Here is a 26,549-nt window from a genome sequence, read left to right as displayed (position 1 = left end):
TCATTTTGTGCCCTGACATTTCTAATTTTGTCCCTAAATGCTTGTGTTGTTTGTTTATATTCATTCTTCATAATTTGACCTAGTTTCTACTTTTTGTAAGACTCTTTTTTTGAGTTCAGATCATTGAAGATCTCCTGGTTGAGCCAAGGTGGTCTCTTGCCATACTTCCTATCTCTCCTATGCAGTGGGATAGTTTGCTCTTAATAATGTCTTTTTGAAAAACTGACAACTGTCTTCAATTGTTTTTCCGCTGAGACTTGCTTCCCATGAGATCTTACTACCAACTTCCTGAGTTTGCTAAAATCTTCCTTCTTGAAATCCATTTTCTTTATTCTTCTGTTTTTCTCTCCTACCATTCCTTAGAATCACGAACTCTATCATTTCATGATCACTTTCACCCAAGCTGCTTTCCACTTTCAAATTCTCAGCCAATTCTTCCCTATTTGTCAAAATCAAATCTAGAACAGCCTCTCCTCTACTTGCTTTCTCCACCTTCTGAAATAAAAAATTGTCTCCAGTTCATTCCAGGAACTTGTCAGATAATCTGTGTTAGTTTGTCCATAAGCAATGTAAAAGAGCCATCATTTTAATTTCTTGAAGTGTTCAAAGTTATACGGGATGTTGATTTTTTATTCGGTCAGTTTGGTTTCAGTTGCACATTTGGCTGGTGCTGAACCAAAAACTATTTTTAGTATAACTCTAAAATTAAGGATTTAGATGGAAAAAAGGGGCCCATTTATTTACCCAACTACATTTAGAGATAGACAGATGAAACACTTCAAATGTTGGAGAGAAAAAAAAGTTTCTGGGTGTCTAAGTGTACAAAATCTGTGTGATCTGGAAATTAAAAATGCATACAGATCCAATTAAAACATTTGTATACAGGAGTTTAAAAACTGTATTGCAACTATGTAAACCCAAAGTAAGTCTCCCAAATCTTTAAGAAAATGTTACATATTAACAGAACTTACTACAAAATTTACACTTACACTTTAAGGCCCTGATCCTGCAATCTTTATCCATGCATGGTTGCTTCATCTGGTTTTACGGGAGTACTTTTATGAATAAAATTACTCATGTGCTTAGACATTTGTAGTATTGGGCCCCAAGTATGTGGGTTTAAGTTGTGCAAAATGTTGTTATATTATTCTGATAATATAAAAATATTGCTTTCCAGAGATAGGATATCAGAATTACTATTAAGGGCCAGAGTGTGATGTCCTGAGTCATGTGCAATAATACCACCTACCATGAGTAGTCCCATTAAAGTCAATCAGGCTACTTGTGGAGTAAGGGACTACTCAGTGCTAGTAAAGATATTGTAATTTGGTTTTAACTGTGAATGCTAATGATTTGTTCACAGACTGTCAACCCATTCATCCCATACTGCACATGGACAAAAATACCCCTAACAACAACCAACCTAAAGAAAAAGTTGTTAGTGTTATATGCAATGCTTGGACTATTAACAGAGTAGCTTAAAAATCTTTAACCTTTTGGAACTAAATGAGAAATTTGACCTAATCATATCCCCAAGCGTGCAGTTATCTATTCAAGTGCATAATCTGCTGCACTTGGCAAAGGCTGTGAATGTTGTATCCCTGCCTTTCCCTGTCTCCAGAATAATAATAAAAAAAATGTGCTGATGGGATCAGAAGGTATTGTAATGAAGACAAAAAACCAGTGATGCCGTTCTGCATTTCTGCTGAGAAAGACCATGGGAAAACTGTCCTATTATTTCCCACAGTATTTTCTTCTTTGGGGAAAGTTGATTAATTTAATAGTGAGAAAACAGAAGAGAGTCTATTTTTTTCATCCTTATTTGGCCTGTTCAAATGCCTTGAAATACATTATGTAAATTCTGTGTTATTTTATGTTTACCATTTATGCCTGGTAATTATAAACTAAAGCCCATTTAGTTTTATCTCACCAGTCCAAGCACAGAAGAACTGAAAAGAGAAGGATAATTGTATTTCCTGTAACTGACAAAGACTAAAATGATAGAAATATTGCAGTCTTTTAGCTAGTGCTCTTTGAGTCTTGGGCCATGTCTACACTAGTGAGCTTACAGCTGCACAGCTGTACCGATGCAACTGCACCACTGTAAGATTGCTCATGTAGCCCTGCTATGCCGACAGGAGAGAACTCTGCCATTGACATAATAAAACCACCTCCATGAGAGGTGGTTGCTATGTCAGCAGGAGAAGCTCTCCCACCGACATAGCGCTGTCCACACCATCGCTTCTGTTGGTGTAACTTATGTCGCTCAGAGGGGTGTTTTTTTCACATCCCTGAGTGACATAAATTATACCAACAAAAGTGGTAGTGTAGACATGATCTTATAAGTGATCCTTTCTTTACAGTTTACTATTGCTGTGTGATTATTATTTTTTTCTTATTTAAAATATTTGTATTATATAAAATGCATATGAAGACAGAGAAGAAAACAAATATAGAAAGAAATTCAAACAAGGTAAACCACTGAAAACAGAACTAATATGTATAATTATAATCCACATATTAGTATTAATCTCACAGATAAAAGAATAAGGACAAAATCCCCTCAGTATTGTTTTTGTAATCTTTCAACTAAACAAAGTTCTTTCCTGAATCTCACATGAATGCAAATGAGTGAAGTCAATGGGATTACATTGGTATAGATGAAGTCAAAACCTGGTCTCTCATTTCTATGTACCAGTCAATCGGCATCCTTTTTTGAGACCTAATTTTTCTCATTTGGGCAACAAAAATGATTAGGGATATGGAACTGCTTCCGGATGAGGAGAGATTAATAGGACTGGGACTTTTCATCTTGGAAAAGAAATGATTAAGGGGGGATATAATCATGACTGGTGTGGAGAAAGTAAATAAGGAAATGTTATTTACTCCTTCTCATAGCACAAGAACTAGGGGTCACCAAATGAAATGAATAGGCAGCAGGTTAAAAACAAAAAAAAGGAAGTATTTCTTCACCCATTGCACAGTCAACCTGTGGAACTCTTTGCTAGAGGATGTCGTGAGGGCCAAGACTATAACAGGGTTCAAAGAAGAACTAGATAACTTCATGGCAGATAAGTCCATCAACGGCTATTAGCCAGGATGGGCAGGGATGGTGTCTCTAGCCTCTGTTTGCTAGAAGCTGGGAATGGGCAACAGAGGACTGATCACTTGATGATTACCTGTTCTGTTCATTCCCTCTGGGGCACCTGGCATTGGCCACTGTCAGAAGTCAGGATACTGGGCTAAATAGACCATTGGTCTGACGCAGTATGGCCATTCTTATGTTCCTAAAATAAGACATGCTCTTTGTAAAAAAACAAACTTTTACTATGATTTCATTGTACCTACTATAAATCACAGATCAGAAACAGAGGTTGTTGGAATGTTTGCCACTGTTGTTGTGTTTGTTATTTGATATCATTAGGCTTGGCAGATTTCTTTTTTTTAATAGTTTCAATGGATAACATCAATGTTTATATGTAAGCATTTTTTATTGTTATCAATTTAAATTTTCACAGTTGCAGTAAATAGTAGGGGAGAGGTCAGAAAATAAGGAGGGTCAGATGATAATTATTTAATGACAGTAGACACAAGGATTCAAAAGTTAAAACTTTATAACCAGTAAAACACAAATTGTCAACATGTGACGAGTTGCATCCGAGAGTGCTGAAGGAATTGGCGGCTGTGATTGCAGAGCCACTGGCCATTATCTTTGAAAACTCGTGGCAAACCGGGGAAGTCCCGGATGACTGGAAAAAGGCTAATGTAGTGCCAATCTTTAAAAAAGGGAAGAAGGAAGATCCTGGGAACTACAGGCCAGTCAGCCTCACCTCAGTCCCTGGAAAAATCATGGAGCAGGTCCTCAAAGAATCAATCCTGAAGCACTTGCATGAGAGGAAAGTAATCAGGAACAGCCAGCATGGATTCACCAAGGGAAGGTCATGCCTGACTAATCTAATCGCCTTTTATGATGAGATTACTGGTTCTGTGGATGAAGGGAAAGCAGTGGATGTATTGTTTCTTGACTTTAGCAAAGCTTTTGACACGGTCTCCCATAGTATTCTTGTCAGCAAGTTAAGGAAGTATGGGCTGGATGAATGCACTATAAGGTGGGTAGAAAGCTGGCTAGATTGTCGGGCTCAACGGGTGGTGATCAATGGCTCCATGTCTAGTTGGCAGCCGGTATCAAGTGGAGTGCCCCAAGGGTCGGTCCTGGGGCCGGTTTTATTCAATATCTTCATAAATGATCTGGAGGATGGTGTGGATTGCACTCTCAGCAAATTTGCGGATGATACTAAACTGGGAGGAGTGGTAGATATGCTGGAGGGGAGGGATAGGATACAGAAGGACCTAGACCAATTGGAAGATTGGGCCAAAAGGAATCTGATGAGGTTCAATAAGGATAAGTGCAGGGTCCTGCACTTAGGACGGAAGAACCCAATGCACAGCTACAGACTAGGGACCGAATGGCTAGGCAGCAGTTCTGCGGAAAAGGACCTAGGGGTGACAGTGGACGAGAAGCTGGATATGAGTCAGCAGTGTGCCCTTGTTGCCAAGAAGGCCAATGGCATTTTGGGATGTATAAGTAGGGGCATAGCGAGCAGATCGAGGGATGTGATCGTTCCCCTCTATTCGACATTGGTGAGGCCTCATCTGGAGTACTGTGTCCAGTTTTGGGCCCCACACTTCAAGAAGGATGTGGATAAATTGGAGAGAGTCCAGCGAAGGGCAACAAAAATGATTAGGGGACTGGAACACATGAGTTATGAGGAGAGGCTGAGGGAGCTGGGATTGTTTAGCCTGCAGAAGAGAAGAATGAGGGGGGATTTGATAGCTGCTTTCAACTACCTGAAAGGGGGTTCCAAAGAGGATGGCTCTAGACTGTTCTCAATGGTAGCAGATGACAGAACGAGGAGTAATGGTCTCAAGTTGCAGTGGGGGAGGTTTAGATTGGATATTAGGAAAAACTTTTTCACTAAGAGGGTGGTGAAACACTGGAATGCGTTACCTAGGGAGGTGGTAGAATCTCCTTCCTTAGAGGTTTTTAAGGTCAGGCTTGACAAAGCCCTGGCTGGGATGATTTAACTGGGAATTGGTCCTGCTTCGAGCAGGGGGTTGGACTAGATGACCTTCTGGGGTCCCTTCCAACCCTGATATTCTATGATTCTATGTCACAATATAAAGTAAATATCCTTAAATCAAACTCTAATAAGTTGTCAGAGAACACACATCTTGAACACGGCTGTGCAGGGCTCTTACGTGCTAGTAAGTTCCATCCTGCCACCCAGTGACCTCCTAGCAGTTTCCAAAATAGAAGCTGAACCCTGACACAGGACTCCAGTCCTGGAATCTGATTGGCAGAATGCTAGGGGTCCTGATTGATTCATATCTTCTGTGTAAACCCAGCACAGGAACTGAAAGTTGTCCATGTAACTGGAATCTATCTGCTTTTCAGATACCCAGTTGGAAGAAAGATGGTTTTGTGGACAGGGCACTGAACTAGGACTCAAGCGAACACACACACACACACACCACAGTCAGTTTACAATAGTATTGGTCTTATTCGATTAATGTCAAGAACTTATAATGCAGGGGGTCCATATGGTAGGTGCAGTTCCTTTTGACTGCTGACTACTTTTGGATATGATCCAAAGGGACCCTCAATGCCCTGGCACTGCAAAGAGGTCACTCAGCATTGAGTAGGCAGGGCAGCCAGTGTTGCTGCTGGCAGGGGTGGGGCAGTCCTTTACTACAGCACCCATATTGGCTCACCATGATGTCATACAAGCCTTCACTAGTAGTATCTGATGCCTCCACTGTGGTGATTGGGGCCATCCTCTCCCAGCAGCTTGGTCCCAAACAAGTATTACTCCCGTGCACTTATTACTCAAGGAATCTGACGACCTCAAAGCTGAACTACAAAATACTTGACAAGGAATTCCTGATGATAAAAACTCTCTCTTTAGAATGGTGGCACTACCTGGAATGAGCTCATCACCCAGTCCAGGTATTCCCTGACCATGAAAACCTGGAATACCTATGTAGGGCAAAATCTTTAAACCAATGGCTGCTTCAGTGGGCCCTGTTTTTCTCACAATTCAATTTCATTATCATATACCACCCCGGATGAAAAAATGGCAAGATGGACTCCCTGTCCTGAATATACAGTACCAATCCATGAGACCCCCAGCCAGGAACCAATCCTCATTCTCTCATACCATAAGTTTCTCAGTGCAGCTCATCACCAGGATATACACAGATTGATACGTTCTGCCTCTGCTTCAGAAATTCTGCCTGATAAACAAGCTATTATTGGTAGGCAACCATATGACTCCCGGGAAGGGATCATGTATGTAAGGGACCACATCTACGTGCCCCCAGGACCTGGAAGGCTCGCAGTTCTACAACTATGCCACGATTTTCCCCTAGCGGGTCAGCTGGGGTACTTCAAGATCCAAAGACTAATATCCCACTCCTTTTGGTGGCCCTGGATGCGGCTGACCATATTAATTACCTCCTGCAATGTTTATGCCTGTGCCAAGACCCCAAGCCAGAAGCCCAGTAATCTCATTCTGCCTTTGGACACCCCATCTTGACACTGGGCAGCCATTGCTGTGGATTTTATTGTAAGCATGTAAGGGCAAAATCAGAAAGATTGAAATGACCAGAGTCCAACAAATTTATGACAGTTTTGATGGTTGTGGACCACTTTACCCAAATGACCTACTTATCCCTTGCACAAACCTCCCCTCTGCTGCAGAGACAGCCCAGATATGGATTAGCCAAGTAGTCCACTTCCGACCTTCCAGAATGCATCACCTCTGATCGGGGGTTTCAGTTCATGGCCTGGTTCTGGCACAAAGCCCTGCACTTGGTGGGAGTCTGCACATGTCTTTCCTCCACTTATCACCCCCAATCCAACGGCCAGGCAGACAAGGCCAGCTAGATTCTCAAGCAGCATCTGCGATGCTACATTAATCATCAGGAGGAAAATTGGTCCTCACTTCTACCTTATGCAGAGTTTGCCTACAACAATGCAGACCATGTGTCGTTAGGTCAAAGCCCCTCTTTTTTCCAATTATGGGTTGATTCCACCTGCAATTACCTGCAACCATCTCCCAACCTGGCCGCCTCAGACCTGGTGCAGCAGATTTATCAGGCTTAGGAAGAAGTGAAGAAGCACTTGGCAGAGGCAAGAGCAAACTATAAGCAGTGTGCGGAACAGCATTGTCAGCAAGGCCCCACCTATGCAGTGGAACAAAAGGTATGGCTCTTTACAGATCATCTCCACACAGACAGACCTGCTTGCAAGCTGGACTTTTGGTTTCTTGGCCCTTTTAAGATCCTGTGACAGGCTAATCCAGTCACTTTTTGAACTCCAAGATTAACCCAGTGTTTCACGTATCACTTTTGAAACCCTACACAGAAAACTCTCTCCCTCACAGGGCCCAGCCACCTCCTCCACTGGTACAGGTACAGGGCCACAAAGAATATGTAGTTCATGAGATCCTGGACTCTAAACAAAATATGGCAGGCTCTGGTACCTTGTTGATTGGGATGCGTATGATCCTGAGGAATGCACCTTGGAGCCTGCAGAAAATGTACATACTCCTGCACTTGTGTGGGCTTTCCATAGGAATCACCCCCAAAAGCCTGGTCTGTGTCACCCTGAAGGCATCCCTTGCAGAGGGGATGATGTCAGAGACCACAGGGCTTAAACCCATCTCTGCAGGGCTCTTAGCCACTAATACGTTCCAACTTGCACCCCGTGACCTGCTGGCAGTTGCCAGAATAAAAGCAGAACCCTGACAGAGGACTCCAGTCCTAGAATCTGATTGGTAAAACTCTGCGGGTCCTGATATGTTCACAGCTTTTACATAAACCCAGCACAGGAACAGGAAGTTGTCCATGCAGTTGGAGTCTCCCTGCTTTGGACAGCTTCCCTTACAATACCTGTTCTTGCTACTGTGCTGGTAACCTGACTCTGCCTGACTTGGTTTTGCCCTCAGGCTTGCCTTGGACTCTGACATTCTGGTATGTGACCCAGCCTGATTCCTGCTCTGACCACTAGGTCAGACTGCCCAGGCCCCGGTTGTGACATAAGTTCTCAAAAAGCATTTCTGGGGTAAGCCCTTAAAGGAAAAATATGTCAGCCTGCACGTTGTTCTTTATCAGCTGTTTGCCTAGCATTTGTCTTCCTTGGGATTAGGTTAGGAATGTGAAGATTCTTTACTTAGTAGGTACAGGAACTGGAGTCAAATTGAGCATATCCATTTTCTGGGCTTTTGTTAATGTCGGGCCTTCAACCACAGTTTGATACGAAAGTAGCAAACTAAGATGGTGTGTGATGGATACTGTAATCACATGTAATGTCTTTGGGGGCCATATTGTATAAATGTATGAACAGTTTATGTATCACTGTGGACAGGGATTGTATGCAACTCCAGGGGAGGAAGGTTGCCACAGCTCTACCAGGAACTAAGAACATTCGGGAGTGAATAAGGTAAATTACTCAGGTTGTAACTACTCCAGAGAGGTACCACCCTCTGCGCTGGGTTTTCCAGAGACCAACAGACATTGAAAAGGCTTTTAGCTTAAAAAGGCTGCATTTAAACTGACTTGGACTTCTTTCTGGTCCAGCAAATAGACAGGACCTTCTGTCCAAGGGCTCCAACCCTTGTGGAAGGACTGGAGGGACTTTGGTTTGCGAGGGCTCCATAAGACTGATGTGTAACCTCTGGTAAGCTTTTAGCATGTGGATAGGAATTTTTATTGTATTTATACATTTTCTCTGTAATGCTTTTACCTTAAAAGTAAATGTGCTTGCTTAGAAAGAGCTGTGTGCTAACCTAACTCCTGGCAATATGCTGTTCATAGTTTGCAGAGAGAAAGCACAGTAGAGGCACTGGCCTTTAGGCAGACTGGTTTGCTGGGGATATCACAGTGTAAGGCAGGGAGCTGTGCAGTCTTAAACTCCCTTGTCAGGAGAGAGAGAGAGAGCTGCGGGTCTCCACTCAAGAAAGGTGATGGCTGGGAGCTAGAAATCTTGAGCGGATGCCCTCGAGGGACCTTGGAAAGGGAATACAGATTCCATTTCCCTGAAACTGTGACAGTGCAGATGGAGTAACAAAGAAATAAATTATCTCACATGGCAGATGTTAGTCATGTCTCTTAGTACACTACTGGAAGGTACTCAGTTACTACTGTGATGAGGGTGGTATAAGAATCTATGTAGAATAGACTAGAATCACACATGCCATAAAAGGAAATGTGAATCAAAAACAAATATAATTGAGATGAAAAACACACAGCTAATGAACACAAAAGAAATGAGTTCCCAGACTATAGGGCTGGTCCTCTAGTCCAGGAGTTCCCAACCTGTGGACCACATGTAATTTTGTGAGCCCATTTCCCATCTCTAATATCTCATTGAATTAGATTGGCTTATTTACTTGCAGTTGGTTCTTCTCAGATGCCAGGAGAGCCCCTTATGCTGTTGTGCCAATTTCTGTGACGTCTCAGTTGAAGCACCATGGGAAATAGCACAGAAGACTGTGGCACATCTAATGAGACCCCTTAACAAGTGGGTTAATGTGGAGTCAGACTATGAAAAGGTCCAGAACCCAAATCACATCCATCCCCAATCATAACTAAAAGCAATCCTTTTGCACTGCATTTTTGCAACTAAACAATAAAAGAAACAGGAAAATTACAGCTGGAGAAGAAAAAGTTGACAAAGAATACATAACAATCTTATCTTCCACACATGATCAATTCCCTGCTCTACCACAGGATCCTTGTGCCCTTGGGCAAGTCACTAAGAGTACATCCACACGTGGGCAGGGAGGCTTGATGGGAGCCATGGAAGTACCTGAGATGGATATGGAACCAACAGCTCTAAAGCCAGTTGCAAGCTCCTGTGCACTGTTGGGATATAAGCAGTGCATAGGCCATGTGCTGGCACTCTGCATAGTCGGGAATTTCAAAAGCAAACACATTTTAAAACACCTTTCCTGTAGTAATGCATTTGACACATGGAATAGCCAATATGGGAAATTTTCTATTCACGGAGCTAATAAACAAAGTCAACTAAATAATTGGTGTCACATACAGTGATTAAAAAAGTGCAAAATATTCAATACCAGCATAATGCTGCATCTCAGTCTGCTGGCTGGCTCAGATGTTCTAACAAGGGGGTAATGGAATCTGACTTTTTGATTTGCTCTAAAATCCTAGCAGCAGACTTCTTGGCCATTTGAAGCCTGGTAAGCTAGTTGGAAGATCAAAGAATTACAGTAATATGCATAGGAAGACAGCAATTAGAGATAAATGTTTCAGTCTCTTGTATCATTTAAAGAGGGAAATGCAGGACTTCTTGCAGCATTCCTCAAATGAAATTTAATGCATTATCTTGGCTATATATGAGTTTCACTGTGTTAAAAAAGACACAAATGTAATAGAACTTTATGACTCTTAATGGGGGGTTTGCAGTGTTATAAAGATTAAATAGCTGATGCTCAGATCATGGAAAAAGCAATTTTGATTTCCTGACATTAAAAGAACCAGCTTTTGGAAACCTATTCAATTGATATCTGAAAAAACAGCTTGAAAGGGAAGTTAAGCCCTCAGGGTTTCTGTCATCAGCCTTAAAACAAATTCGCATATTTTCTGCATAGAAATAGGATCCCACTCCCTGTTGCCAAACTGCAGAACTAAAAGGATGCAAAAAGCTTTATCTAGTCCTAAGGGCTCCTGGGGGAAACTCTATAATCAGCATTCAAATGTGTGCAACAGATTAGGAAAATGACTTCAAATAGGATTTAGACCATATCATTGCAAGGCCCACAAATCCATCACCGATTTTAAAGGCAGAGTAATACTGATATTATCATTAAAAAGTCCATATTTTTTTCTAATCATTTGCCTGTTCAAAATACCCCATCTTTTATATTGACTGATCATACGGTTCATTGGCACCCAGAAATTATTATTTTTGCTTAAGGTAATATTGCTTTGTGCTATTTATGTGGACCACTGTTGTTCTGGCTGTTTTGTTTTCTTTTTCTCAAACTGAAAACAATGAACAATGCATTTATGTTTATGAATGGAGCCAGGACAGAAGGAGTAATCCAGCTGGCTATCCAGAAATATGGCCATGTGTAGAATTATGCAGCCAGATGGGGCTGAGCTTGTTAGCTAATTGAATCTTCCATAATCATAGTCCCACTGCTGTTTTCTACATTTACACTGAGCTGATAGGTTTCAGAGTAGCAGCCGTGTTAGTCTGTATCCGCAAAAAGAAAAGGAGGACTTGTGGCACCTTAGAGACTAACCAATTTATTTGAGCATAAGCTTTCGTGAGCTACAGCTCACTTCATCGGACGCATTCAGTGGAAAATACAGTGAGGAGATTTATATACACAGAGAACATGAAACAGTGGGTGTTACCATACACACTGTAAGGAGTGTGATCAGGTAAGGTGAGCTATTACCCGCAGGAGAGCGGGGGGGGGGTGGGGTGGAAAGCCTTTTGTAGTGATAATTAAGGTGGGCCATTTCCAGCAGTTGACAAGAATGTCTGAGGAACAGCTGGAAACCACTGTAGGCTCTGGGAACCCTGAGAATCCTGAAACCTACTGTGCCATGATGCAGCCCACAAACTTCAGCGAACATTCTGTGTTGAAGTATGGCTTGGACAAAGAGGAGTTTAACTGCTGGTGTGTTTGTGCTGGTGTAGGACTTCAGCCTGAGGAGCATTAACTTGCATGACTTCCCATATACAGCTCAGTTTGTGCTGAGGCAGATGCTCTTGATCCTGCTCTTTCTGCTACTGCTATAGATTTGTTGAGTGTTTACACATTTACTCCATATTGCATGGATTTCTCTGTCTCCTCTGCTCCATAACCAAAAATATCTTCAAGGACAACATAAAAATTTCAAAAAAGAAAGGAGTACTAGTGGCACCTTAGAGACTAACCAATTTATTTGAGCATACGCTTATTTGAGCATAAGTGAGCTGTAGCTCACAAAAGCTTATGCTCAAATAAATTGGTTAGTCTCTAAGGTGGCACAAGTACTCCTTTTCTTTTTGCGAATACAGACTAACACGGCTGCTACTCTGAAACCTGTCATAAGAATTTCAGTTGTTTTTTGGGGTGCCGAGGAGCTGTCAGTACCTGCTATATCATGGACTACTTTTACTTGTTTTGAGGGGAAAAAATTGTGACAGCACAAGAATTTGATAGTTTGAAATGTCAGGTCTTTTTTAGCATGCAGATTTACAGGTGATCTCCTGTCAATGCAGACACTGATTTATATGTAGCTGTCATTAGTATCAATGGAGAGGCACCAATTGAAATTTCCCATGCACTGCATCAGACAATAGACCTCTGTTGCATGTACATGTCATTTGCATTGACCAGGTTGATTCTGAGCTGTAATGTGTATGTGGTCGGTGAGGTATGAATTAGAAATACAAAGGGTTGTAATTAGCTCTTTACACTAGACTCTGTACTAGTCTCTCTGAAGGAATCTTTATGTAAAGTACTATTGAGGAAATAAATCCCTATTGATGCCATAACATGATAGTACATAATGGTTCTGAAGCTGATGTTACAGACTGAGTAAATAATCGGCAAGTTAAGTCAATGATTTGTGAAGTAACAGTATGGGTTAATGGCTAGAGCACAGGTCTGGCATGAGTTAGTCTTTTGAGAGAGATTCCTGCTTCATATGATCTTGGACAGTCACATTACCCCTCTGTGCTGCAGGTCACCTATCTGTAAAATAAATAAACAAACATAATACTGATTTTGAGGGCACACTCAAACAACTGCAGAGACTTGTGACTGTTCAAAACACTGAGATCTTATTTGTTACAAAGACTGCATGAATCCTTAGAAGGGGGAGAGAATTTCATCCTGCGAGAAGGGCAATTACTTCACTCAGGAGCAGATTCACTTTCCCCTCCACCCCCGGCAAATCCTTGGTGCCCATTCTGGCTACTTGGCACAGGGTGGGATGGGGGACACGACAATTTAGCCCTCAGGATATAAAAATAGACACAGAAGTAATAAGGCCAACATTATTCTTTAGAGCCTGATCTCGCACCAAAGTATGAAGTTTACAACAGGTGTCAGTGCGAAGATGATTGAGCTCCTGGTGTCTAATCCAAAGTTTATTGAAAACAGTGGGAGTTTTTCAGGCCTTAAAGCATCCATTTAAAGGACTGACAAAAGCAGTTGCTTCACAAAGGTGACCTTCTAATAAAGGTCATTAGTACATCGTTCTAAAGTTAGTTTTACGCAACGTTTGTGGGTCACGCAACGCAGTGTCACAGGGTAAGTATACTCCATCATGGGGTGTCGGGTCATGTGTGGTCAAAAGAAAGGGAAGACGCTGTACCGCAGCCGGTTAGGGCCTATGCTGATGACCCTTACTATAAAACGTAGTACAGCCTAGTGGCCAGAGTCAATAGAGCAGCCCTTTCGCTCTGGGCAGTGTGGCCTAATGGCCGGAGTCAATAAAGTCACACACCTCTGTGGGATTGTGTGGCCTATTGGGAAAGTGGGGCACCACTCACGGGTGTGTGGCACCCAGGGTAGGGGGACTTGGGCCCTCCCTGCTCCTCCAAGCCCCAGCCCAGGGCCCTGGCAGTGGTGGGGTTACTCACCATCGAGTATCCTCCCGAAACACACTGACTGGTTCCCTGGTTCACCCACCAGAGCAAAGTCTAAGTCCCTTGGGCTGCTTCCTTCCCTGCCTTTGCCAGTGATGGTCCATGAGGTCTCTGGGGTCCTCAGGCAGCGTAGCTCCTGACGGCATGGCCTCCTCTCTGGGTTCATCAGGCAACCTGGAATCTGTCTGGTGCTTTGCGTGTCTTGGCTCTGGGCCTGTAGCAGCTCCTTTGAGAGAGCCTGCAGTCTGTGTCCTCTCTCTTCAGCAGCCTGCCCACACTGAGCTGAGCTGCTTCCTTTTATATCTTGCCTCCAGGCTGAGCATGCCCAGCAGAGGTGAAGGGGCGTGGCTTCCTCAGCCTGCAATGCACAATTAACCCTTGCGAGGCCAGGGTGGGGTAGGTACACCCCGTCACAGGGATATTTTGAGGTGGTCTCTTAAAATGGGAAGTTGTCTAACAAAGATTCTTTTCCATATTACACCGTAGTACTAAGGATCAATGCTTATATAACTATACATTTACAATAATATCAAATATCATTTTTGATGCAATCAAATAACATTTTTCAGTAAACAGAAAAAATGTTTAATTCTGACCATTTTTCTCAGTTTCCATAACTTTATTTTATTTTTCAACAGAGTCAAAATGTCAGACAAAAGTGACTTAAAAGCTGAGCTCGAGCGCAAAAAACAGCGCTTAGCACAAATAAGAGAGGAGAAGAAACGGAAGGAAGAAGAAAGGAAAAAGAAAGAGGTAAATATGCACAAACTCATTAAGATGTCAGAAGCCTACAGAAAGGTCCAAGGTTTAGCTTCCAAATATGGTTTACATAGGGCAGGTGTCATGTAGGAAGTGATCCTCATAATCACAGCAGCTTTAAGCCTAAAATAGAAATGTTTACGTTCAGCCACAAAAGTTTGAAATAAAAATCACCTTCAGAATACACAGGTTGTCAACAGAGAACAGTTCGGACAATATGATGTGCATGTGTATGTAGGAAAGAATAAGATTTGCCCCAATGCTTTCTTCTGGGAATTCCTTTAGCGGGGAGAGAGGGGTTCATATTTTTTTTGACCCATTACAACCTAAATAAGTGGTTTGGGGTTTTTTTTTGTTTTGTTTTTTTACTCTTAAGACTGGCTTGATTGCTGGCTAAGGTAACAGATTTACAGTGATGATTCTCCACTAAAGTAAACATAACTGCAACTGCATTTTAGCCTCCTGGCATCAGTGCGTCTTTCAGCTCTATTCAAGTTTGATTGACATATTAGTTTATTTGTCCTTGACAATATGCATTAGGTTTTTCATTAAGGGTTTTGTACTTCTTTTTATTCAGTCACTTAGTGAAATAGAGGTGAGAATTGACAGGGAAAGGATATTCATTTTCATGCAAAGTCAAAGAAGCATTACGTGATTATGTTTCTTTTCCTTTAAATGTCAAGACTTACTGTAGTTTAAAGCACCTGTTATCCCTTACTTTTAACTGGTTTCCTTTTAAACTGACACCTTAATATCGTTCATGTGTTTCGTAGAATTACTATGGAATCTGATGCGATACAAGAAATCAAAGTTCCAATTCATGTTGTCTCTCTTAATATTTTTTCATTTTATACAGTTTAGTACAAATAAATAGTCCATAAAGTCAGTTTGGGAGAGGAAAGGAAGAAGAGCCACATTACTCCACTTCATAAAATGTTTTAAATACAGTGTATTAATTAACAGCCAGTTAAGAGAGACATGGGGAAAGAAGGAAGCGAAGCCAATGGATTGTATGTCTTCTTGCAGACATCAGGAACCAGGAGGTTTCAAAGCCACACCTCTTGCCTCTCTCCCGCTCTTTCCCTCCCTGCCCTAGTGAGGCTTGTGTGTGTGTGTTTGTAGGGGGGCATTCCATGGACTCTATCTCAGATCTTGAAGAGTTATGAACACTTGTTCCCCTTTCTATTGTTTTTTCCCCATGGAAGGAGAACATTTAGCCTCACGTGGGCCCTATTCCTGGAGCATTGCCGTCAGTGGAAGTTTTCCCATTGAATTCAGTAGGAACAGAATCACGGCCGTATTTATTTATTACTTTCAAGTGTGTCCGGGTCAGTACATATTTTAGCTAAGGACTTGTCTATAGTAGAAACTTGCATCAGCGCAGCTACACTGATGAAGCTGTGCTGCTCTAGTGCTTCTGGTGAAGATGCTTTAAGCCGACAGGAGAGAGCTCTCTTGTTGGCTTAATAAACTCCACCTCTATGGGAGGCAGTAGCTATGTTGGTGGGAGAAGCTCTCCTGCTGACGTAGCACTGTCCACACCAGCGCTTAGGTTGGTGTAACTATGTTGCTCAGGGGTGTGGATTATTCACATTCCTGAGCAACATAGTTATACTGAAGTCATTCTGTAGTGTAGACCAGGGCTAATTCAGTTTGACTGTCTCTACTTGTAACCTGTCAGCCTTCTTATGCAGAATCAAGGTCAAAGGTCTCTCTTAACCTCCCAACATTCTTCAGTACAATGGCATCTGACAAGTAATAGGGAAAAGATTTGAATCATAGTTTAAGAAATATTCCACATAAATTTGTACTGGTTCCTGCAACATCCTTTTGGCTCAATCCAATCTCAAACACTGGCAAAGTCCTCCTGCTATAAATCCAGTATAAATGAGCTGCCCAAGTGTATCTTCATGGCTGTCACAGTACTCCATAATAGCCCAGGAACCATGGTGCATATATGTTCTCCTCCCACTTAATCAAGAAGCCTCTTTGTATGTCATTCAAGCTAATTGTTTATTATCTTTAATTCAGGCTGATCAGCAGCAAAAGAAAGAGCCAGTTCAGGAAGATTCGGATCTAGATCGCAAAAGAAGGGAGACAGAGGCTTTATTACAGAGCATTGGTATATCCCCAGAACCACCTCTAGGTACTTAGATGAGCACGTTGTAAACATGTGGCTATTACACAATTAATGCATTCTTTTTATTAAAAGCATGCTTTGCTTTTGTGTTATTTGGCTGTATCAGTGAAGTGAACTCTTCTGCTTGGAAACCGTTCATATCATATCTCTCATATATGCCAGTTCATAGCATTTCCAGCACTTGCCATTGCAGACCATCAGCTTTATTTCTGAGAGGACTCCTCTTAAACACAATTCTAAACCATGTTTGATTTCTTTGGTTGCTTCTCTGTTTATATTCTCTCCTATCTTTCCACCCAATGATATTAATATTATATTTCATTAGTACCAATTATTGGACATAAATACAGTTTTATCATTTTTACACTCAAAGAAGGAAAATATCTGTGGAAGAAATATCTTCTTATTATGTGAAATAATTTTAAACAAGCAAAACGGAAGAGAATTAAAAAGGAAAATATCCAAATATTAACAGACTTATGGTCAAATCATTATTTTAGATTGTTTTATATAGTTTATTTGTTGCTTTGATTGCTTTACTGGTTTTGGTTGTTTAGTTCTTAAACCCTAGATTCCTCACCTTAAATACACATGAGATGATTTTATAATATAGGTTTCATTATCAAATCTATTTATGTTACCATGTCTTGCATGCAGTGTTTTATTCTGTGTGTTGCACAATGTGTGAGCCCAAATGTGAGAAATTATTTTGCCTGTTTTTCATTTGTTTCTCTCTCCCTCTCATTCAAAAGTGTCTTAAATATCCTGGATGAAATCATGTCCCCATTGAAATTAAGGAGAAGGAGTTTTCCCATTTATTTCAATGGGGCTAGGATTCCACCCCTTATACTGCTGCCTGCAATATTCAGGAACACCCAAAAGCTCAACAAAGCATTCAGGCCCTGATTCAGGAAAGCACTTAAGCACATTCTTATGTGCTGTCCTGAATAGGGGGGCTCTTCTGACCTGTGGCCTCAGTTCCTAAATGAAAGCAACTAAAACTTAGATTTGTGTCCCTATTTTAATAAATTATGATGCTGTAATTCCAGCAATGAGGTATCAGATCCTGAAAGAATTGTCTGACAATTAATTGTTAGGTTATTTTAACTTATCAGAAAATGCATTCTGTACACTATATAGAGATATTATAAGATCAAATTAACAGTAATTTTAATAGAGAAAAATCACAAAATATAAATATTTATCTACCAAGGAGCCCCAAAATTATTATGTCCTGTCTATTGCGCATAGAGTCATAGAGTTTAAGGCCAGAAGGGACCACCAGATCATCTACTCTCACCCCCTGTATATCACAGGCCACTAGCACCACCCAGCAACCGCACACTAAACCCAACAACCAAACACACATAAAACCATTGCAGAGTAGTTCAACTTCCTATTCTGAATTAATAATTTGCACTATGACACTATCCAGAGAACCTTAATTTAACATATAAAATTATTAATTCTTGTTAATTAGCATTTATTAATTAATTAATTCTTGTTAATAGCATTTCCTTTCCCCCAAAATAAATTGGCAATCAAAATCTCTTCACAAGCCCCCTCAATGAAAAATTTCTGGAAGAATACACCATGAAACCAGTTATATGACTGAGATACATCAATGATATTTTCATCCTCTGGACAAATGACCTAAACTCCCTCATAGATTTCCACCAACTTCAACTATCACCACCCATCCATTAAACTCTTTCTAGGACACTCCCACACCAGCATCAGCTTCCTGGACACCATGATTAGCTTCAACAATGGACTCTAACAGACACCTATTATACAATAAACCCACAGATCATCACGCTCACTTCCACAGATCCAGTAACAACCCCAGACACACCAAGAAATTTGTTATCTACTGCCAGTCACTCAGATACCACAGAATATGCTCCAGAGAGAAAGTCTGGGATAGACCTTAAGACACTCAAAACTGCCTTCAGCAAACAAGGACATTCCACCAGAGAAGTAGGTCACATAATGTATTGGGCCACTGAAATATCCTGGGAGAACCTGCTTCACCACAGGGGAAACCCCCTCCCCCACCACCACCACCGACCTTACACCTATAGATGTCACCTACAACAGTGATGAGCTGCCAAAATCTTAACCACAGGTTCCGTCCTCACCCCAGGAGGGGTCATTGCCCACTCCTGCCCCCTGGGACTCCTGCCCCATCCAACCCCCCCGCGTTCCTTGACACCCCCCTGAGGACCCCTGCCCCATCCACCCCCCTCCCCTGTCCCCTGACTGCCCCCAGAACTGGGCAGGAAGGTCTCGTGGGCTACCGTAGTGGGTGCCCACCCCACCCCTAAGAGCCAGAAGCACCTGCCGGGGGGCGAGGTGGGGAGTCCCGGCGGTGCTTACCTGGGGAAGCTCCCAGGAAGCATCCAGCAGGTTCCTCTGGCTCCTAGGGGCGGGGGAGCATAGCTAGGGGGGGAGCAGGAAGAACGGCCGCTCCCCCACTGATCACATCAAAAGTGGCGCCTTAGGTGCTGACTCCTTGGGTGCTCCAGGGCTGGAGCACCCATGGGGAAAATTTAGTGGGTGCAGAGCACCCATCGGCAGCTCCCCACCCTGCGCCCAGTCCCAGCTCACCTCCTCTCCACCTCCACGTCCTCCCCTGAACGCACCGCCCTGCTCTGCTTCTCCGCGCCCCCCCGGCTTCCCGCGAATCAGCTGTTTGGTGGGAAGCCGGGGAGGGCTGAGAAGCAGGCATGGTTTCCCGCTCAAGCCGAGGGTGGCGGAGGTGAGCTGGGGCAGAGAGCGGTTCCCCTGCGCCCCCCCCGGGGTTACCTGCTGCGGGGCGGTGGCCCTCCTCATGCCCCCCCGCCCCAGCTCACCTCCACCTCCCTGGGCCTGAGTGGGAAGCCGCCGCCTGCTTCTCAGCCTGCCTCGGCTTCCCGCATGAACAGCTGTTTTGCGGGAAGCCTGTGGGGGCAGAGAAGCAGAGCAGGGCGGTGCGTTGAGGGGAGGAGGTGGAGCGGAGGTGAGGTGAGCTGGGGCTGGGGGTGGGTCGGGGAGCTGCCGGTGGGTGCTCTGCACCCACCAAATTTTCCCCTTGGGTGCTCCAGGGCTGGAGCACCCGTGGAGTCGGCGCCTAAGGCGCCACTTTTGGCCAGTTAAATTTAGAAGCCCTTTTAGAACCGGTTGTCCCTCGCGGAACAACCGGTTCTAAAAGGGCTTCTAAATTTAACAACCGGTTCTAGCGAACTGGTGCGAACTGGCTCCAGCTCATCAGTGCCTACGACCCCACACTGGAACCCTATGGGATATCAAACAATTACAACTCATACTTGATGGGGACCACACCCTGAAAAAAATCTTTCCTGACCCCCTGTTCTGGCCTTCAGCACTCCCCAATCTTGCTAAGCTCATCATCAGAAGACACCACAAACCAGGAGACACCACATACCAGGAGGCACCAACTCAAAGTGGCACCAGATCCTGCCAGAACAACAGATGCAAAACCTGCAGACATATCTCTTCTGCTACTATGATCACTATCCCCACAGTACACCTTTCAGAATCCACGGGTCCTACACATGCCTATCACAACATACGGTGTACCTCATCCAGTGCATCAAATGCCCCAACAACAACAATGTGGGTGAAACCAGACAATCACTATGCTCTCAAATGAACTCACACAAAAAAAATGATAAAAGAAAAAAACACCCTAACATCTCTGGGTGAACACTTTTCACAAAGTGATCACTCCATATCTGACCTCTTAGCCCTCACCCTCAAAGGAAATCTGCACAACACCTTCAAAAGACCAGACAGGGAGCTTAAAGTCATAACTCTGCTGGACACTAAAAACCACAGACTTAACAAAGCCACTGGTTTTATGGACCATTACAAGTTGTAACACACCATGCTGCCTGGTAACCTTCTATTGTCCTACAACAGATGAGAATGGTCTCCTACAACACATTGAACCCCTTGTGCTTAACAATCTGTCCCACCTTGTATTTAACTTGAACAGCCTCATTTCCTTCCCCAGACTGAAGAAGATCTCTGTGCAGCTTGAAAGCTTGTCCTGTCCACCAACCGAAGTCGGTCCAATAGAAGATATTACCTCACCCACCTTGTCTCAATCAAAAGACATTAACAATTATAATCCTTGGCCTTTGGATATGCATACAATATCCAGCTCCCTCTGGGGTTTCCTGAAACTAAGGTTACAGCTACAGTTGGAGCTAGAGATGTGATCCCCAGCTTGTGCAGACATACACTAGCTCTCATCAATCTAGAGTGCTAGAAACAGAAATGTAGGTGGGGTAGTACGGGCAGTGGAGAGCAGCGACATGGGGCTAGCCATGACACGTACAAAACTGCCTGAACCCCCTGGGTACCTACTCGAGGTGGCTAATCTCTGCCATCGCTCCTGCTGCCTGTGCTGTCCTGGCTACAGTACTATTTTTAGCATGCTAGCTCAATGAGAGCTAGCCCAAGTATGTCTGTGTGAGCTGGGAACCACACCCCTAGCTCCATAGTGTCAACATACCGAAAGATGCAAAACCACTGCCTGCCTGTACCTGCCAAGGGGCTGTCATGAAAATGAATTCATTTTTCATACTGTAGTCATTTCTCTGCCAATCCTTAGTGAGAATATGTGTGAAATATTTGACCAAATGGAAAATCCAAGTCTCTTGACAGGTCTGTCATTATATATTACAGGGTATAACAAAATAGTTAAAAGTCTTACTCTGTTAAATGTAAAAGGAAAATGCACATGATTTAAACCAAATGGAAATATTTACTGTGCATTAAAGTCCTTCTGTGTTTTCTTCCATGTGGCTGCTTTCAAGGATATTTGCATTAAATCTGGAGTGGAGACATTTCTTCTTTCTTTCTTTCTTTCTTTCTTTCTTTCTTTCTTTCTTTCTTTCTTTCTTTCTTTCTTTCTTTCTTTCTTTCTTTCTTTCTTTCTTTCTTTCTTTCTTTCTTATTAAAAAAAGATTTTTTTTTTACTTTTTGTGTTTATTGTTTCTACAATTAAGAGCTTTAACGCTTATGAATTTGTTCCTTTCCTACTTAGTAAGAAAAACCTGTCTTTGCATATATATACATGAAATATACCAGTCCCTGAAAGTAAAGGAAAATACCTAAGGGTCTGATCAAATGCCCAGTGAAGTCCATGAAAGTCTTTCACTGACTTCAGTGGACGCTGGGATCAGGCCCCCAAACAGAAACAGTAACACTCTGCAACTGAAATTACCTAAAAACCCAACCCAACAATACATTCATATACATTCTCATTGCTTTTGGAAGAGGCTTTTTTACCTGGTTGGATTTCCCCATTCTGTTTTTACTTTGGATCTGATTTATACAAAGAAACTGCAGGTCACATTCAATAGATTTTAATTTAAATTAAAATGTAATTGCTTTATTGCCTCGTGCCATCTGATTTTAGCAGAAGAGTTCACTTAGATTTCTAACAAATAAACAAAAAGGTTTGATTTTTAAAAATCTTCTACAATTCAAATGTAAAATTAGCAAAAGAAACAGCAGTGTTGCTTTACTTCCACAGTATCCCTATGACCATAATGTATAGAATCACAATTGGCTTTCAGACCTGTCTAAATTCATTACAATTTTAAAATTTCCAAAAATATTTAAAAATTCACTTGACTCTTTTCCTTTTCTTTTCCTTTCCTTTCCTTATTTGCTTTCACCATTTCAAACTCTCCTAATCATTTATCCACTATCATTTGGTTGATTGGTTTTGGTTTGTCTGACACTGCTCTTCATCAGTGCAGTCGCTGCATGTTTTAACATGGGATACCTGTTATTTTCATTATTTAGTCCCAACCCCTATGTCTCCCTCTTCGAAATCAGTGAGCACCCCCAGTGAAGCTGGCAGCCAGGATTCAGGAGATCTGGGACCAATAGGAAGGTAAGACAGACCTTCTAGAAAATGTTGAATGAAAGTATTTTTTTCACCCCCCACTTTTTAAAAGTTATTTAAACAACAACATTGTAGGTCCAATATATCCATTTGTTTCTGCATTCTCCACCATGTGTTACCATTCAATAAGGCTGGTGTCAGGTATGGAGTAAAGGTATGCAGCAGTCTGATCTTAAGTTATAGACATCAGAAACTAATGCAAGAAGCAGAAATCATATATATGTATATTTAATCTGCCCACTCAGAATGGAAACGTGGTGAGCACCAAGAACATAGAAAATCCTGCAAACCCCTACCCATGTGAGCAATCCTTATTCATATAGGTCAGTGGTTCCCAAACTTGTTCCACCGCTTGTGCAGGGAAAGCCCCTGCTGGGCCAGGCCGGTTTGTTTACCTGCTGCATCCGCAGGTTTGGCCGATCGCGGCTCCCAGTGGCCACGGTTCGCTGCTCTAGGCCAATGGGAGCTGTTGAAAGCGGCGCGGGCTAAGGGACGTACTGGCCGCTGCTTCCAGCAGCTCCCATTGGCCTGAAGCAGCGAACCGCGGCCAGTGGGAGCCACAATCAGCCAAAACTGCAGATGCGGCTGGTAAACAAACCGGCCTGGCCCGGCAGGGGCTTTCCCTGCACAAACGGCGGGAAACACTGATATAGGTATTCCCCCTATTGGCCACATCATTCCACATATAGCACCTGTCTATCTTAAGTTTTTGTTCTGCTGTCCAGCACAATGCACAGTAGTAAAAGTGTGTATGTAAGAGAGGGATGGGGAATAACTTACTTAGAAACACCTGGGAACACATAAGAGTGCTTTATTAATGTTCCTCTCTGCAAAACTGTGGCTATCAAATAGCTGTGTGTGTGGAATGGGAGGAAAGTGCTTCATCAATGTAAAAGGGGATATGGCTATGTCAATAAGAGACGGGCCCCAAGGCCACCCGGAAATGCCCTTGTTGCATCTTGAATGTATCACTGATATTGGGAAATGATATGACAGCACCATGGTGTTTCCCAGGGCATCCTGAGTATAATGGAGACAGCCGTGGTCCTGGCTTGAAACCACAAGAGATACAAATTTCTGTGCCATATTTCAGGGACAGAAAGCACAGGTGAATAATGAATCTTCTAGTGACTGCACTGAGGAGAGGTGAAGCACTCTGTGACTGTTCCAGGCATCCACAGGAGGGTGTGTTATCCAAACCTCCATGAACTCCCGGGAAACAGCCTGCGAAGCTACACTGACCACTCTATAGTTTGGAATTGCCCGTCAGGGTGACCATACCCAGCCATACCTGTACATTCCTAGACACTATTGACCCTGGGCTTCAGGTGGCTTCATTTACCAGGTTCCAAGACAATGGAGAACTCATTTTTCCTTCCCTTGGCCTGCACTACAATTGCTATATTATCATTGCAAGAAATGATATAAAAGGAAGTTAAATAAGCCATTATCCATAAATAAGCAACATTTCTGCTGGCATGACACAGCTAGTACTCATGCTAAACGCACCTTGTACGCAGAAAGATCATATTCTTGATGCTGAAAATGTATAGTTTCCTTACTTAACCTAATGAGCTCTCTTTGCAGTGCCACTGTGGTATTTGGGCTACACAGACACTGAGGAAATGCACCCATCGCCTTCCCCCCATTCCAGAAATGCGGCGTGCAATTTAAAAGCAGTGGAGTTAATTAAGTAGCAGCCCGTTAGTATGAATAAGGCAGTTCAAAAACTGGAAAAGAATGTAATGCCAAATTCATAGACAGCTGACCCTAATCTGTCAAAACCCCTTGGATATGAGAGGAAACGGCAAATATGTGCAAGAAGCATACAGGCTGCTATTCACAATGACAGTGTTCCCTACAAAATGCCCCTGTGGCAATGCTAGCTTGGGATTCAATATGTAATGTCACAAAACTTCCTCTGGATCATTTGAGCTCAGCCAACAAGGGCAATATGATCTTTCCATCAACCCCGCGACCACTTGATTCAGAGTATGCAGATGCTAGAAGAAAATGTTGAAGCAGTTCTGAATTCATCCCATTAAAAAATAATCATGTACTTGCTTATGGGATGACCCACACTTGTGCCATTGATTCAGCCACAAGTATAGTTAGCGAGCTGTAATTTCACCCTTAATGGTGTCCAGGAGCCAGTGGATTCCAGCATGAATATCTGCACTCCTCCACTATGTGGTGTGCGGCAGGGGAGATCTCAGTACACCTGATCACTGTGTACAACTGAGCAGGAGGAGAGGGGTGTGGCAATACTTCTTGAACCCCACACCACTATTTTGACAGATGATTTCTGGTTGAAATCCCCAATGTAAGTGGTTCCCCTATGTCAGAAACGCCACTGCTTCTAGGCTTGTTTGCCAAGCAATCCCATGAGCCTGGCCGGGCCCAGTAAACCCACATGAAAACCTGAAGACATGAAGACCTGGTCTACACTAGGATTTTACATCAGTATAGCTACATCTCTCAGGGGTGTGAAAAAATCCACCCCCCTGAGAGATTTAGCCATACTGACCTAACGACCAGTGTAGACAGTGCTAGGTCGATGGAAAGATTCTTCTGCTGACCTGGGGAGGTGGGTTGCCTGCACCAGTGGGTGAATATCTACCCTTGGCATAGGTAGTGTCTACACTGAAGTGCTGCAGCAGCGCTGCTGTGCCGGTGCCACTGTAACATTTTAGTGTGGACAAGCCCTACTAGGCTAGACTCCTGCTCTATACACTAGATTGCACTGTCTACACCTTGGCGTGTGACACCCTACTATGAGCTTTAATTTATAATAGATACAGGCTTGCTACATCAATATATTGTACATTGATGCTGACAGTGTTTCATGTGCTGGTGTCGGCATGCTTAATCCATTGATTACACCTTTGCATGTGGAGGGAGCTGTCTGTCACAATATGGCTTACACAAGCACTCGCATCATTGTCAACAATAGTTTCATCTGTTGTTGACAGTCAAAACAGATTTCAGAGTGGTAGCCGTGTTAGTCTGTATCAGCAAAAACAACGAGGAGTCCTTGTGGTACCTTAGAGACTAACAAATTTATTTGGGCATAAGCTTTTGTGGGCTAGAACACACTTCATCAGATGCATGGAGTGGAAAATACAGTAGCAGGTATATATATACATAGTAAATGAAAAGATGGGAGTTGCCTTACCAAGTGGGGGGTCAGTCTAACGAGGCAATTCAATTAACAGTAGAATACCAAGGGAGGAAAAATCACTTTTGTAGTGGTAATGAGGGTGGCCCATTTCAAATGGTTGACAAGAAAGAAGGTGTGAGTAACAGTAGGGGGAAATTAGTATGGTAAAATTAGGTTTTGTAATGATCCATCCACTCCCAGTCTTTATTCAGACCTAATTTGATGGTGTCCAGTTTGCAAATTAATTCCAGTTCTGCAGTTTCACGTTGGAGTCTGTTTTTGAAGTTTTTTTTGTTAAGAATTGCCTTTTTAAGTCTGTTATTGAGTGACCAGGGAGATTGAAGTGTTCTTCGACTAATTTTTGAATGTTTTAATTCCTGATGCCAGATTTGTGTCCATTTATTCTTTTATGTAGAGACTGTCCGGTTTGGCCAATGTACATGGCAGAGGGGCATTGCTGGCACATGATGGCATGCATTTATCACATTGGTAGATGTGCAGGTGAATGAGCCCCGGATGGTGTGGCTGATGTGGTTAGGTCCTATGGTGGTGTCCCTTGAATAGGTATGCGGACAGAGTTGGCACCACAGTTTGTTGCAGGGTTTGGTTCCTGAGTTAGTGTTTTTGTTGTGTGGTGTGTGGTTGCTGGAGAGTATTTGCTTCAGGTTGCGGGGCTGTCTGTAAGCAAGGACTGGCCTGTCTCCCAAGATCTGTGAGAATGCGGGATCGCCCTTCAGGATAGGTTGTAGATCCTTGATGATGCGCTGGAGAGGTTTTAGTTGGGGGCTGTAGGTGACGGCTAGTTGCATTCTGTTACTTTCTTTGTTGGGCCTGTCCTGTAGTACCTGACTTCTGGGTACCCTTCTGGCTCTGTCAATCTGTTTCT

The 26,549-nt window shown here is 42.9% G+C and overlaps 1 protein-coding gene across 10 annotated transcripts in view; it reads left to right on the top strand.

The window, feature by feature from the left end:
• The window catches only part of DYNC1I1 (dynein cytoplasmic 1 intermediate chain 1), a 272,137-nt gene that overhangs the window by 6,503 nt on the left and 239,085 nt on the right, over window positions 1-26,549 (top strand). For 5 of the 10 annotated variants that reach the window (XR_012157549.2, XM_073333889.2, XM_073333887.2 and 2 more), the window contains exons 2-4: window positions 14,317-14,431; window positions 16,469-16,583; window positions 22,350-22,491. Coding sequence is in view for 9 of the 10 variants with exons in the window: in XM_073333889.2 (XP_073189990.2) it covers window positions 14,324-14,431; window positions 16,469-16,583; window positions 22,350-22,491 (365 nt within the window). In the remaining variant the exon portion in view is untranslated. The remainder of the gene's footprint in view (window positions 1-14,316; window positions 14,432-16,468; window positions 16,584-22,349; window positions 22,492-26,549) is intronic. The other 5 variants (XM_073333888.2, XM_073333884.2, XM_073333885.2 and 2 more) reach the window with 3 other exon arrangements.

Source organism: Lepidochelys kempii, chromosome 2, assembly GCF_965140285.1.
Source record: "Lepidochelys kempii isolate rLepKem1 chromosome 2, rLepKem1.hap1, whole genome shotgun sequence".
NCBI lineage: Eukaryota > Metazoa > Chordata > Testudines > Cheloniidae > Lepidochelys > Lepidochelys kempii.
The sequence above is the reverse complement of the archived record's forward strand: the minus strand, read 5'-3'. Positions and strand labels throughout refer to the sequence as shown.